General features: G+C 38.3%; 2 protein-coding genes across 3 annotated transcripts in view; both read right to left on the minus strand.

Annotated features, from left to right (window-relative positions):
- bicd2a (BICD cargo adaptor 2a) overlaps positions 1 to 2,220 on the minus strand; it is a 45,065-nt gene extending 42,845 nt beyond the window's left edge. Inside the window, exon 1 of the mRNA XM_039674941.2 lies at positions 1,710 to 2,220. Within this exon, the coding sequence (XP_039530875.1) occupies positions 1,710 to 1,934 (225 nt within the window). The 5' untranslated portion in view covers positions 1,935 to 2,220. The remainder of the gene's footprint in view (positions 1 to 1,709) is intronic.
- A 1,267-nt stretch (positions 2,221 to 3,487) lies between these two features.
- Positions 3,488 to 12,555, minus strand: part of gnb1a (guanine nucleotide binding protein (G protein), beta polypeptide 1a) — a 49,703-nt gene continuing 40,635 nt past the window's right edge. The window contains exons 6-11 of one of the 2 annotated variants that reach the window (XM_039674648.2): positions 11,458 to 11,620; positions 10,009 to 10,075; positions 8,719 to 8,920; positions 8,422 to 8,638; positions 7,018 to 7,133; positions 3,488 to 5,259 (exon numbers count right to left, since the gene is read on the minus strand). In XM_039674648.2, coding sequence (XP_039530582.1) covers positions 7,027 to 7,133; positions 8,422 to 8,638; positions 8,719 to 8,920; positions 10,009 to 10,075; positions 11,458 to 11,620 — 756 coding nt within the window. In that variant the 3' untranslated portion in view covers positions 3,488 to 5,259; positions 7,018 to 7,026. Of the gene's footprint in view, positions 5,260 to 7,009; positions 7,134 to 8,421; positions 8,639 to 8,718; positions 8,921 to 10,008; positions 10,076 to 11,457; positions 11,621 to 12,555 lie in introns of both variants that reach the window. The other variant, XM_089119255.1, reaches the window with a different exon arrangement.

A 12,555-nucleotide genomic window follows, 5' to 3' on the forward strand; every position in this document is an offset into this window, starting at 1 on the left:
TTCGGCTTTCATCACTGCACGGAGTTTAGTAGGCATTTACGCAAACAAACAAACCCAACTGAGTCATTTCCACTTTCACGCGAACTGAGTCATTTTCACTTTCACGCGAACTGAGTCATCTCCATCTTCTCAATGAACTGAGTCACATTTCGAACAAATTGAACCGAGTCACTTTACGAACAAATTGAACTGAGTCACATTCCAATGAAACTGAACTTAGTCATTTGCATGGCACTTATACTGCTGTGAACACGAACTGATTTTTCTTTATTTTTTATTTTATTTTTCTTTTATATATTTTAGTGTCCTTTGATGGTCATTGTTTTTTTTTTTTTTCTTTATTTCGAAATGGTGATTTGTCAAATGGGATTCTAATGTGATGTGATGTGTGAAAGCGATTCGTGCGCAATGACATTCAAGTAAACAGTTACTGTTCAGTGATCTGATTGACCTATCTGTTAATTCCTTTCATTATCATTTATTAATTCATTCTATTTTATATTGAAGTTTATTCATTGGTTTATTTAATATCATTTTCATTTATTTACTTTTTCCAGTTAGCACTACCGACATTAATTTAAACAAGTGCAGACACACATTTAATTTTTTTTTATTGCAAGGTGTGAGACCCCGAACCCGGGACTCCAGATACCATTATAAACTGTGAATTATAGGTATTTGGTGAGCTCAGACCCAAGTAGATATTTTTCCTCCTTTTCTTTTTGCGGTGTTAAATCCCACTAATGGGTTACATATATATAAATCAAAATTTGAGAAAAGGCCATTTATGGTGAACTTGTCGTCTGCTTCATCAGAAACTATTTTTATTTTGTTATTATTCCCAACCACCGCCAAAGGATTGTGGGATATAATAAGTGACATGAAAAACTGAAGCAGAATAATGAATTTCGGGAAATAATCATTGGATTAATCTTCTCTTAATCTTCTTCATCTTCATGAAAGCAGCATTACCATCTCTCAGACACAATCACAGCGTTTCACCAACACATTTCACCATCATCTACATAAACATCAATCTGGGGATGGGGGAGTGTTTCGAGAAAAATGTTGTAAAAAAAATAATAATAATTAAATAAATATATTAAAACAACCAATAGTAAAATATATAGAATTTTGATTTGAAAAAAAAAAAAGTAGATGCATATAACGCTAGATTAGGTAAACAATGTGAGTAAAATAAACATTAAAATATGTAAACAATAAAATTTAATTGATTTAAATAAATCTTAACAGACTCTTCAATATATTCGAATAATGCTTTAAACTGGTACTAATATATATATATATATATAGAGAGATTTTTATAGATTTTAAATATATTGAAAATATAAGTCTTAAGATGGAGGGGCTGTCTCCCAAGGATGATCACGATAATATTTCAGAATAATGCTTTAAACTGGTAGCCCTATTATAACATTTTTGTATTGTGTATGCTATTTAAATGGGTACGAATTGGGTTTTATACACACACACATATTTTTTTATATATTTATTCTCTTTATCTTAAGATGGAGTCTGTGTCTCCAGGGGATGACCATATTCGGTGTACCGCGGCCTCTCGGAGATTGGAAACCCCCTGGCCTACAAAACCCCATCATTTACACCACAAACACATAATACGGCAGCGTTCCGCGGGCGTTGATAATAATCGCGTCGCGGCGCGTTGGTATCGCAGTGGTGTCCGTTACCTCTCTCAGCAGCTCGAGCTCCTGACGCACGCTCTCGCACTCCGCCTCCAGCTCGTCGTACCGCAGCTTGAGCTGCTGCTTCTCCTCCAGCACCGCGAGCCCGTACTCCGCCGCCTGGATCTTCTCCTGCGTGGTCTCGGCCAGTTCCCGGGACAGCCGCTGCACCTCCTCCGACTCCCGCGACGCCCCGATCCACTCGCGCTGCTGCTCCTCCGCGGACATCATCTTTAACGGCAGTCGCGCTCAGATCCTCCCGTGCGCGCGCTGCATGACCGTGATATATTCCTGCTCGGGAGCGGGTGATGGATGAGGAGCGTGTGCTTTTATTCCTCCATGACCGCGGATCGATCAGCTCCTCTCCGCTCCGCTCCCCCTCAATAACACGGAGAGAGGAGAAGAGGCTGTAATCTACCGAAGGATCTGTCGGAATGGAGGACTCCTTCTTGGGCTTTTTAATGGGAAATGTAGTTTATTTCATCCGCTTTTGCGAGGTCACAAATGGAGCAAAAAACTCAAATCCCATGACTCACTGCGGTTTGACAGTTAGGATACCGGAAGCCAGGATGAACCGGCTCCCTGCGCGTGACGTGGAGATCTCCGTTGACTTCAGATATTTATTTTATCTACTAATGTGATGTTATTATAACTTTTATTATAGCTTTTGTTATTATAACAGTTTCTACAACAGATTTGAATAGCCACTGAAATAATGTGGGTTAATGAGGGAAAGTGTGCTGTAAATTACAAGCAATCAGAATGATGTCATAGACTTTAACGGTCCGTTCACACTCAAACCCGTAACGTTTTAAATCCTCCTTTCACACCAAGTAACTTACTATTAAAAAAACAAAACAAAAAAACAAAGAATGAATCGTTGACGACATTTCCGACTCCTTCACATCCAAAGCGAGAGGAAAACAGGCTCTTACTGCATCGGACGTGTTTGAGATCACGAAATGAATCTCTGAGAATTTCTCCTGATTTAATTTGAATAGGGATAAGACTGAAATCATCGGAGTGTGTCAACAGCGCCATCTGGTGCTCGTGACATGTACAACAGTCAAATGTAATGCCTGCAAATACACATACTGCATATTTCATCAACTGGAAATATTCTTTGGTGTTCTCTAGGGATTCATTAGCATACTTTTACGGTATTGTAAAGGATTTGAAAACAAATGTATCATAATTATTGTATAATTACTACATAGTATCACAAAATTCCCCCTGTGGTGAAAATCCAGCATTTAAAGGCACAATATGTACGATTTTTTTCGTAAATGAGTGACTGCGTGCGTGAGGGAGTGACTGACTAAGTGTGTAAGTGAGGTAATGAGTGACTGACAGTGTGTAAGTGTGTGAAAGACTGAGTGTGCAAGTGAGGGAGTGAGTGACTGAGTGTGTGAGAGTGAGTGACTGACTGATTGTGTACAGTAAGTGAGGGAGTGACTGACTTTAAGTGAGGGATGAGTGTATGAGAGTGAGTGAATGTGTGTGCAAGTGACAGAGTAACTGACTGACTGAGTGTGTGAGAGAGAGAGTGACTGAGTGTGTGTGTGTGAGAGTGATTAAGCGACAGTGTGTGTGTGAGACTCAACTGTCTTCTGATCACATTATAAATTAGCATGTGACCTTGTGCACTAAGAATACAGTAATAGTTTGATCACAGCTCCACCTACAGACCAAACCCGTGTACAACCTTCAGTGTCTCTCCTTTCAGGAATCCTGCAGAAAATCATCAATTCATTATAAAAAAAAAAGGGAGAAACAGCGTAAGATCGTCTCAAACTGCTTTTATTACATCTTAAATAACAGTACATTTTAATATAGTTTCTATCTTGCATCCAGCTTTCTGTTGTACACTGACTTTAAAATTAAATACAAAAGATGTATAAGGGGACAGTGGGGGGAGGGGAGGGGTTATCCGTGTGGAGAGAGGACAGGGAAGAGAAGAGAGGGAGAAAGAAAAGCAAATTTAGTTCTTTTTTTAGTCTTTTATTTTTCTTGCCGACTCCAGGCCTAACGCACAACGACAGCACTCTTTTGTTTTTGTACAGAATGTTGCAGAGAAATAACAGAATGGAAGAAATGCCACTACAGCGAAGGATACATGTCGAGAGGAAATGACAAAAAAAACGTCTGCCGTTCAGATGCTGCGTTACTTTTTTCCTTTTTTATTAAAGAACAGAAAACCTGTTTGTTACAAAATGTCTCTAGCACTGTCTTCGTGTCGGAAATTTTTCTTTTGCTACACAGAGAGAGAGATTTCTTTGTTCTAGTTATTTGAGAGTGTGTTTTTGTACAGGGTGTGTGTGTGTGTGTGTGTGTGTGTGTGTGGGGATTCACAAACTCTCCATGGACAGAACAACTCACCATTCATTTTTGTGATCAACATGTTTGCTTCTCTTAAGTGCATAGCTTTAAAAGTTAAACTAAGTTGTGTATGCACAGAGTAGCAAAAGAAAAAAGTAAAATAAATACTGGTGATCTAATAAACAGGTTATTATTAAAAAAAAAGAAAAAAAAAAAAAGAAGAAAACATCAAGGACTTAGTTCCATATGCACCTCTTTTAAGCAATTCTACAGCATGCGATTCTACGAGTTTCCCACCCATGGCAGACAACCAAAATAAGATTTTTTTTTGTAAATTTTTTAACTTAAAAAGTTTTCAATATCATTATTTTCAAACATTGATTTATACAACATGTCATTCACAGAGTAGTAACTGTTTTCCAAGCACAGAACGAGCACCTCTGTTGAAACCAAAAAATAAAATAAAATAATGAAGAACCGTCCACCCCTCCTTCAACATCCTCCACATCAAAGAGAGAAAAATATAAAATAATAAAATGATTAAAATGATTGGTTAATCTTCACTGAATTACTCGTCATTTTCCACACACGAAAAAGCATGAGCGGAAGTATGGTTAAAATTGACATGGTTTCATCGAGCATTCGTCATCATGAACAGCACGTGCTTGGTTAGTTGACGTTTTTGAAAAATTGTATTACTTGTGCAAACAAAAAATGTGTTAATCAAATTTCCCAGGATTAAATATACAGGCCTGATAGCAGCTAATGGACCCCTGATCAAATCCTTTACGTAAAGACGGATTTTAACAGTTTTAACTACCAATTTGATCCCAAAATATTTCAAAACTAGAAGAGAAAAGCACATGTGCGATCCTGACTGGGGCAAAGAGGTCCAAAAACGGCCCATAAAGCTATCGAGCAAGAAAACACGCCTGCTTTCAACGCTAAAGAGAGATGACGTTAGCATAATGACGGAGCAGTGGAATGAGTGTCTTTATGTCTCAGAAATGGTCCCAGAAGGATGCACAATTATCAACTTTAATCCCCTTGCCAACTACAATCTAGCTGAGTGTAACATTGTGCTCTTTTTCTTTTCCAAAGGAGATATTTTTGCTCTTTTGCCGTGTACAGATGTCGGGGGTCAGTTCTGTTGTGTTTGAGAAGGAGAGAGGAGAATAAAATCGAACATTTTCATTTTGGAATGGTCTTCCAGTCAACCTTAGAGTCCGGATGCGATCTGGGAAGAGAGGAAAGGAAACGTTTACTTTAAAATCGAAATATTTTTTTTCTACTTCAGTACACTTGATTAAGTGTCACGCCTCCTTTTTTGAATAAACGTGAAAAATCTGAACGTCGATGGTTGTTTGCAAGAACGCTTTAAAATACAGACGTAAGATTGGTCGAAGTGAATCTTTGTAGAAGTGAAATAAAAAGTTTGAATTTATTCAAATGTAACAAATTATTCATTTTAAATGAAATAATTTTTTTTCAAACCTGGTGGACGCAAGAAAATCAAAGCCGAAACTCTGAACAAGTCATGTTTTGAATTTTAGCTTGATTTCTCCAAAAGTGAAGATGACACGGGGTTAAACAGACTGGGATTAGCACTGATTATCAGGATGCTTCATTCAATACACACACACACACACACACTGTATTGAATGGTTTATGTACCGATATATCAATGCATGCGAATTAAAGGGCGATTACTCACACTCAAATAGATGACATATCTACAACTTATTACAATACACACACACTGTCATTATTCATCAGCTTGGTTTTCATTTACTGCGAGCCACATTTATCAGAAGAGGATCTATTTGGGGTCCTGATGATGTTTTCGGGCTCTACTAGAACAGGTTTTCCTGCTTAAATGATTATTTCCCCATATTGTCCATTGTTGCGGCTCTTCTCTTCCCAGTCTGTCAGTATCAGTAACGCTCCATTTTCATAAGTGCCAGTTTAACACACTACTGACCAACTCAACCAGGCCCCGCCCCTTTATTCTGCACATTAATTATTATAATGAGGAGTGTTCATTCCCGGAAGAATCTTAAGACTACAATGGAGGCGTTTCAGGAGTTCAGAAACACTGACACTCATATAGAGAAGAACTGCATTCATGCTCAAACACACTAAAGCGAGATGTGGAGAGCATCACTGGTCCTCAATGTATTGCCTTTTGACGTTAATCATCTAATTAGGTTATATCTTGATTTCCTGTCCTAAATTTAAGACATCTCAAACAATTTAGACTTTTCTTGCACCATTTAAGGCTTGTAACTGAATTGATGTGTTTAATGACAGCAGAGGGCAGTAGAGATGTGCATGTGTGCTGATGATGGACAATGATGTTTTGAGCAGTGTTGGGTAAGTTACTCTAAAAAAAGTAATTGATTACCTCTTCAACAGTGTAATTAGATTACTGTACTAATTACTCGCTCTAAAAAGTATTTAATTACTTTCAAAACCCCATATCAATCTCATCCAGCTGAATAATACAAGGATAGACATTAATCTGTTTTAATTCTTTGAAATAAATACTATAAAGTTGCATGAATTATCCTTAAACTGACCATGGTGGAGAAGGTTACATTATAAAACCATACTTTTTAGCATCAGACAATACATTTTGATGTTAATCCCACTATTGTTTTATGTCTGATCACATGGCATTTCACACTTTTTTCAAACATATTTTACAATAATTCATACGAAATTTAGACACCTCATAAAATGCATACGAATCGCTGCGAGATCGGATTGATCTACACACAGTATTTACCTCAATTACATCAGAAGTAACTGAAGAGTAAATGAAGAGTAATCCCTTACTTTACATTTTCAAGGGAAAAGTAATTAAATTACAGTAACTAATTACTACTTTACGTGGAGTAAGGGGCGTGACCTTGATATCGCAGCGTCGCTTCACGCTCACCACTGGTCAAGTTTGACGAGTTAAACGAGATGTGGCCGAAACTGACCCGTTTACCTTGCGGCTTTAATTCCAGATCTTCAGGAAACTATCCCAGGAGCCAGTAGCCACAGCCATCCCATCATCAGTGACGCCCAAGCAGCTGACGCGGTTATCGTGACCCGCCAAGACCCCTGCAGACACACAACATGCACACGTCACTTATGTTGGAGAATTCTGCTTGTCCTATGTACATGTGAAAGAAGCGTGCATGTGATGTAATGCCAAACAGAAAAAAACTAGGGTCATAGGGCACATGAGGACAGGGACGAGAGAGTGGAAAAGTACCCAAAAAACACTTGTAGCACAGATGCAGGTGTTGGGAGAGAAACAGATTGTATACAATGTAACAATGTGCCACTGGGATAAGCGTACTGAAACAAGGAGCCCATAGTGTAAAAAGACACTAATACAGATGTCCATTTTTTTTTTTTAAGAAATGATACGCATGCGCAAAGAAGGTTGCCCCAATAAAATGATGATGCAGGTGTTTTTAAAGAGAGAAATGATAACGATTCAAGCGCTAATTGATTAATTAACAGACCATTGTAAGATCAGATGGCCAGCTGGCATCTCACTTTACTGAACTGCTCAATAAAGTTACTTCTTCTGAGACCTGAAACCTCGACTCTGAGCAATTTCTTCAAGACCTGAACCAGACTTTGAATTGGGAAATCTGCCACACACACCTGACGGGGTTCCCCACGTCCTCGCACTCATTTCACATAAATGATGCAACTGTCATTAGGGTGTTTGGATTATAAAACAACGTCATGCGTAAATACACTACCGGCTAAACGATTCTTAAAATGGTTCTCACCAAGAAATGCAAATATATTATTGCTCCGCTCTTTATATAAAGTTTATATTAAATATACAGTATACTAATGCAGGGCGATATATACAAGGGTGGTCAAAAGTTTGAAATAATTACTATAAGTATATATTTTTTTAAATGTTTCTGCTCAGCAAGGCTGCGTTTATTTGATCAAAAATTCAGTAAATTTTGTTAAATATCATTACAATTTAACTGTGAATATATAGTAAAGTGTAATTTATTCCTGTGATAAAGCTGTATTTTTCAGCATCATTACTCCAGTCTTCAGTGTCACATGATCCTTCAGAAATCACTGAATGCTCAATTTGATGCTCAAGAAAAATGTATGATTATTATCAATATGGAAAACAGTTGTGCTGCTTCAATTTTTTGATGAATACAGTTCAGTTTCCTCAAAAATCTGAAGCAGTACAGCTATATACTGCAAGTTTAACTTATGAATAAGACGTTCTGCTCTGCTTTTTAAGGCCTACATTTGTGTAAGTGCGAATTAAGACTTTCGAATGGTGAGACTTTCTTCACTAGCTTCATCATCATCAGTATTTCTAAAGTTGTTATCCATGCAGACCATCTGTCACACTGACCTGCGCGGTCGGCTTTGAGAGCGTCCCACACGTTGCAGTTGAAATCGTCGTAGCCGGCGAGCAGCAGGCGTCCGCTTTTGGAAAAGGCCACGGAGGTGATCCCACAGATGATGTTGTCGTGAGAATAAACCATCAGCTCCTGATCGGCACGCAGGTCAAACAGCCTGCAGGTGGCGTCGTCCGAGCCCGTGGCGAACGCATTCCCGTTGGGGAAAAACTGAGAGGAGAAAACCAGGTTACTAACCTCACGTGGAACACGCGCGTGTATTTCAGCGAGTGCACGCGGGTGCCGCTTACACAGATAGCGTTGATGTCGGACTCGTGGCCGGTGAAGGTTTGTCTGCACATGCCTTCTCTGACGTCCCACAGCTTGGCAGAGGCGTCACACGCCCCCGACACAAACAGACGGGTGTCTGGGGCCAGAGACAGTGACATCACATCACCGGTGTGACCAGCGAACGTGGTCGTCTGCTGCCCGGTCTCGATGTCCCACAGAGCACTGAAACAAGCAACACACAAAACAACGCATGAACTTACACTGTTCCGGTCATTGTGAAATAATAATTAAATCACACCTTTCAATATAAGATTTATAAGATTTCATCTTTACAACGAAGCTGAACAGCCGAAATGCATTATTATCCTGTTATCACTGTAAAGCTTCTTTGAATCTGTATTGAATAAAGCGCTGTGGAAATAAAAGTGACTCGACTCGCAAATGTCTCATTTACTTTAGATAAAAACTACAAATTGTAAGATGTATACTAAGAATTGTGAGAAATAAAGACAGAATTGTGTCAAACTCCCGATTACAGAATTTGCAAGGGAAATCAGAATTGAATTGAAAGTCCGAATTATGCTATTAACTGAATTGCGAGAAAATTACTGATTGCGGCTCAGAATTGACAGAAAAGTCAGAATTGAGATTGCGAGTGAAAAAAAAGATATATAAACTTGAAATTGCAAGAAAAGTCAGAATTGAGTTATAAATACTGAATTGTGAGGAAAAAAAGTCTAAATTGAAAGATAAACTCGCAACTGCAAGAAAAAAACGGTCAGAATTGTGTTAATAACTTATGATCGTGAGAAACAAAGTCAGAAAAGCAAGTTATAATCTAAATCGCGAGGAATTGCTAGGAAAAAAGTCGCACAATTTTGCGATTGCAGCGCGAAAAAAATCTGAATTGTGTGTTATTAACTCGTGATTGTAAGAAAACAAAGTCAGAATGACAAGTTAAACTGAATTGGAGGGAAAAAAACTATAAACTTGCAATTGTAAGGAACAAAAGTCAGAATCGTGAGAGGTCGCAATCACGTTTTTTTTCCCCTCATGGCAGAAACACGCTTGCGGTTTTCAAATATTTATTTCCATTTATGATTATTTGTCTTGTAAAATGGCCCGTTGCAAATAACTGAATGCTACTATAAGATGCGTTCAATGAACAGACGAATTTACAAGAACATCAGTTTCAACCTATAGTCTCTATATAAGCACTGGCCGAACATATATATTCAAGTATGTGAACAGTGCCACCTCCACAGATAAACTACAGTGCTGATTAGTTCTAAAGCAGTGCCCGAACTCACCAGGTGGTGTCGCCTGAGCTGGTCACGATCTGGTTATCATCCAGAAAACGGCAGCAGGACAGATAGCCTGAGTAAAGACAGCAGTGCGACATCAGGAATGAGAGCAGAACACAAACACCAAGGGTCAAGTGGAGACACCATTAGGGCTGGGTATCGATTCACATTTCAATTTCGATTCGATTTCGATTCACAAGCTCTCAGTTCGATTCGATTTCGATTCTCGATTCAATTTTCGATTTCGATTCCTGATTTGATTCTACTATAATGAAGATGTAATATAAATCCTATATTTATAAAAAAGAACAGTGGACATAAGTTTACTAGTGGTTAATTAATACAAGGAAATTAAGAGCCATAAACCTGTATATAAAACTCTTTTTATTTTAGGTACACTAAATGCATACAAAGAATAAACAGGATTTTGATGCAATATACAAAAAAAAGAGTTGCACAGCTTGATCAAACAGTATCATGTTATTTTATGTTTAAGATAGATATAGATAAATAAATATATAAATAATTAGACATTTTTTTTACATTGATCTTACCTAAATGGTAATGTAATTTTTTGTTTATTTTTGTTTTAAGAGTTTATGCATGGAAGCTTGATTTCAATCTTTGAATTAAATTGAAAAAAGTAGCACAAATAAATACAGTAGAATAAAGACACAAATTAAGAGACATTTTGGGGTAGTTTTTTTTGGGTATGTCAGAAATACTACAGAAACTGACTAAAGTAATCCAATGTAAAATAACACTGGATAGTCTTTTTAGTCCAGACTGAATTAAATACAAAGGCTATTAATTCTGATTGCTTACAATTAATACTATATTCTGTTGTTATGACAACAGAATTAATGACTGACACAAATGGCTGCGTTCACTTTAAAAACTAGTGCGCAAATTCATTACTGTTTCATTAACTTTCTGTCACACGCGTTTAATGCTAATTTAAGACATTACCGACTGTCTTTAGGAGGTTACTCACCAAGACCAGAGTTTTGACATAATGTCGCGTGTTTTAACTGTTAAAGTGATATAATCCAGGGATAAAACTTTTGTTTCTGGCGAGCTGTTTGTGAGGCAGTGAAAGACATCTCTGGGAGTGCGCGAGCACGGGATGGTTTAACATTGCTTGTAAAACTTAAAAAGACGTGAAAATGATAAACGTTAGTTACGATGTTACGATGCAATGCTGGCCCGATTGTTAAGTGAATATTCCGTCATGTCCCGACTCCTAAACGCGTGTGTGTATCGACAGCTGCAGCGCTTGGCGCTTGCCTAGTGCAGGGAGAAGATGCAGCACCGCGTCCGCGAGCCCTTTACATGTAAAAAATCGATTCGTGGCCGTTGAGAATCGATTTTGAATCGAACACATTTTAAAAAACAATTAATCGAAAAATCGATTTTTTTGCCCAGTCCTAGACACCATTGTGTGAGAACGCTTACCTGTGTGTCCAGCCAACTCACGGCTGACACGCACGTTCCCCTCGCGGGTTTTTAGGTTGTAGATGGAGCAGATGTTGTCCAAGCCTCCGCAGGCCACGTAGTTCCCAGACGGGGCGTAAGCACAAGTCATCACCCACGAGGAGCGCAGGGGAATAGCGTGCACCTACACGTCAAAGAGATTTAGCTTTCACACGTTGAATCAAATGTTAAAATACTGTAGACTCAGAACCACGAGAAGTGGATCAAAACCTGCAACACCCGTACTCATTTCAGGACAACTTTAATCCGCTTCAACAGTAGTTGACAGATGATTTATGAGAATATAACAACAGGTTTGCCGGCTCTACTCGTGTCATTGCACAATCATCACAAGAACGAAAGGAATTTAGATCTTGGTCTCTTTCCACGAAGCAATTCTGGTTCCTTTAGAAGCTGCAAGTGTGACATATTTGAAGGTAATGCAAATCATTTCTGCCAAATACTGAGGTCACGCCCCCATTTAGAGTCGTCAATAGATACTGAAAGGATAAAAATAAAAAGCTCCGACACAATTAAGTAGCTGCTGATGCACACGTGTCTGAGGTTCCCATTTACAGTGAGCATTGTAGCCAATCGTTGGAGTGCATGAATTGACCAAAATGTGTACAAAAAAGTACAGCGATTGGACAATGAAACTGAAACACAGTCTTATAATACCACAACCCTTTATTAGTAAGGTGTAGGACCTGCTTCTGCAGCCGATACAGCAAAAATATTCAGATTTATAAAACCTGCACAAAATTCCCTTTGTAATCCCTATATAATAATTGTGTGTTTGTGCGTCTCCATGAAATGACCATATATGAGCTTACAACGCCTCGTTTTACTAAGTATATCCTCATTTGCATATGCATATTCATCCTCGTGAGACCATGTTCAACGGTACAGACATTAGGAAAATATGAGATATGGATGTGCGTCACTTTACATTGCTAAAAATCATTTAGTAGCCGAATTAATCGAATAGTATAAAACGCATTTCAGAGAACGTTTTTCTCAATCTTTTCCACTGGCCAAATAGTATTTTTAATTGCTTTATATTTGTAAATGGAAACAGAT

This window comes from Pimephales promelas, chromosome 14 (assembly GCF_988280905.1).
Source record: "Pimephales promelas chromosome 14, fPimPro1.hap1.1, whole genome shotgun sequence".
NCBI lineage: Eukaryota > Metazoa > Chordata > Actinopteri > Cypriniformes > Leuciscidae > Pimephales > Pimephales promelas.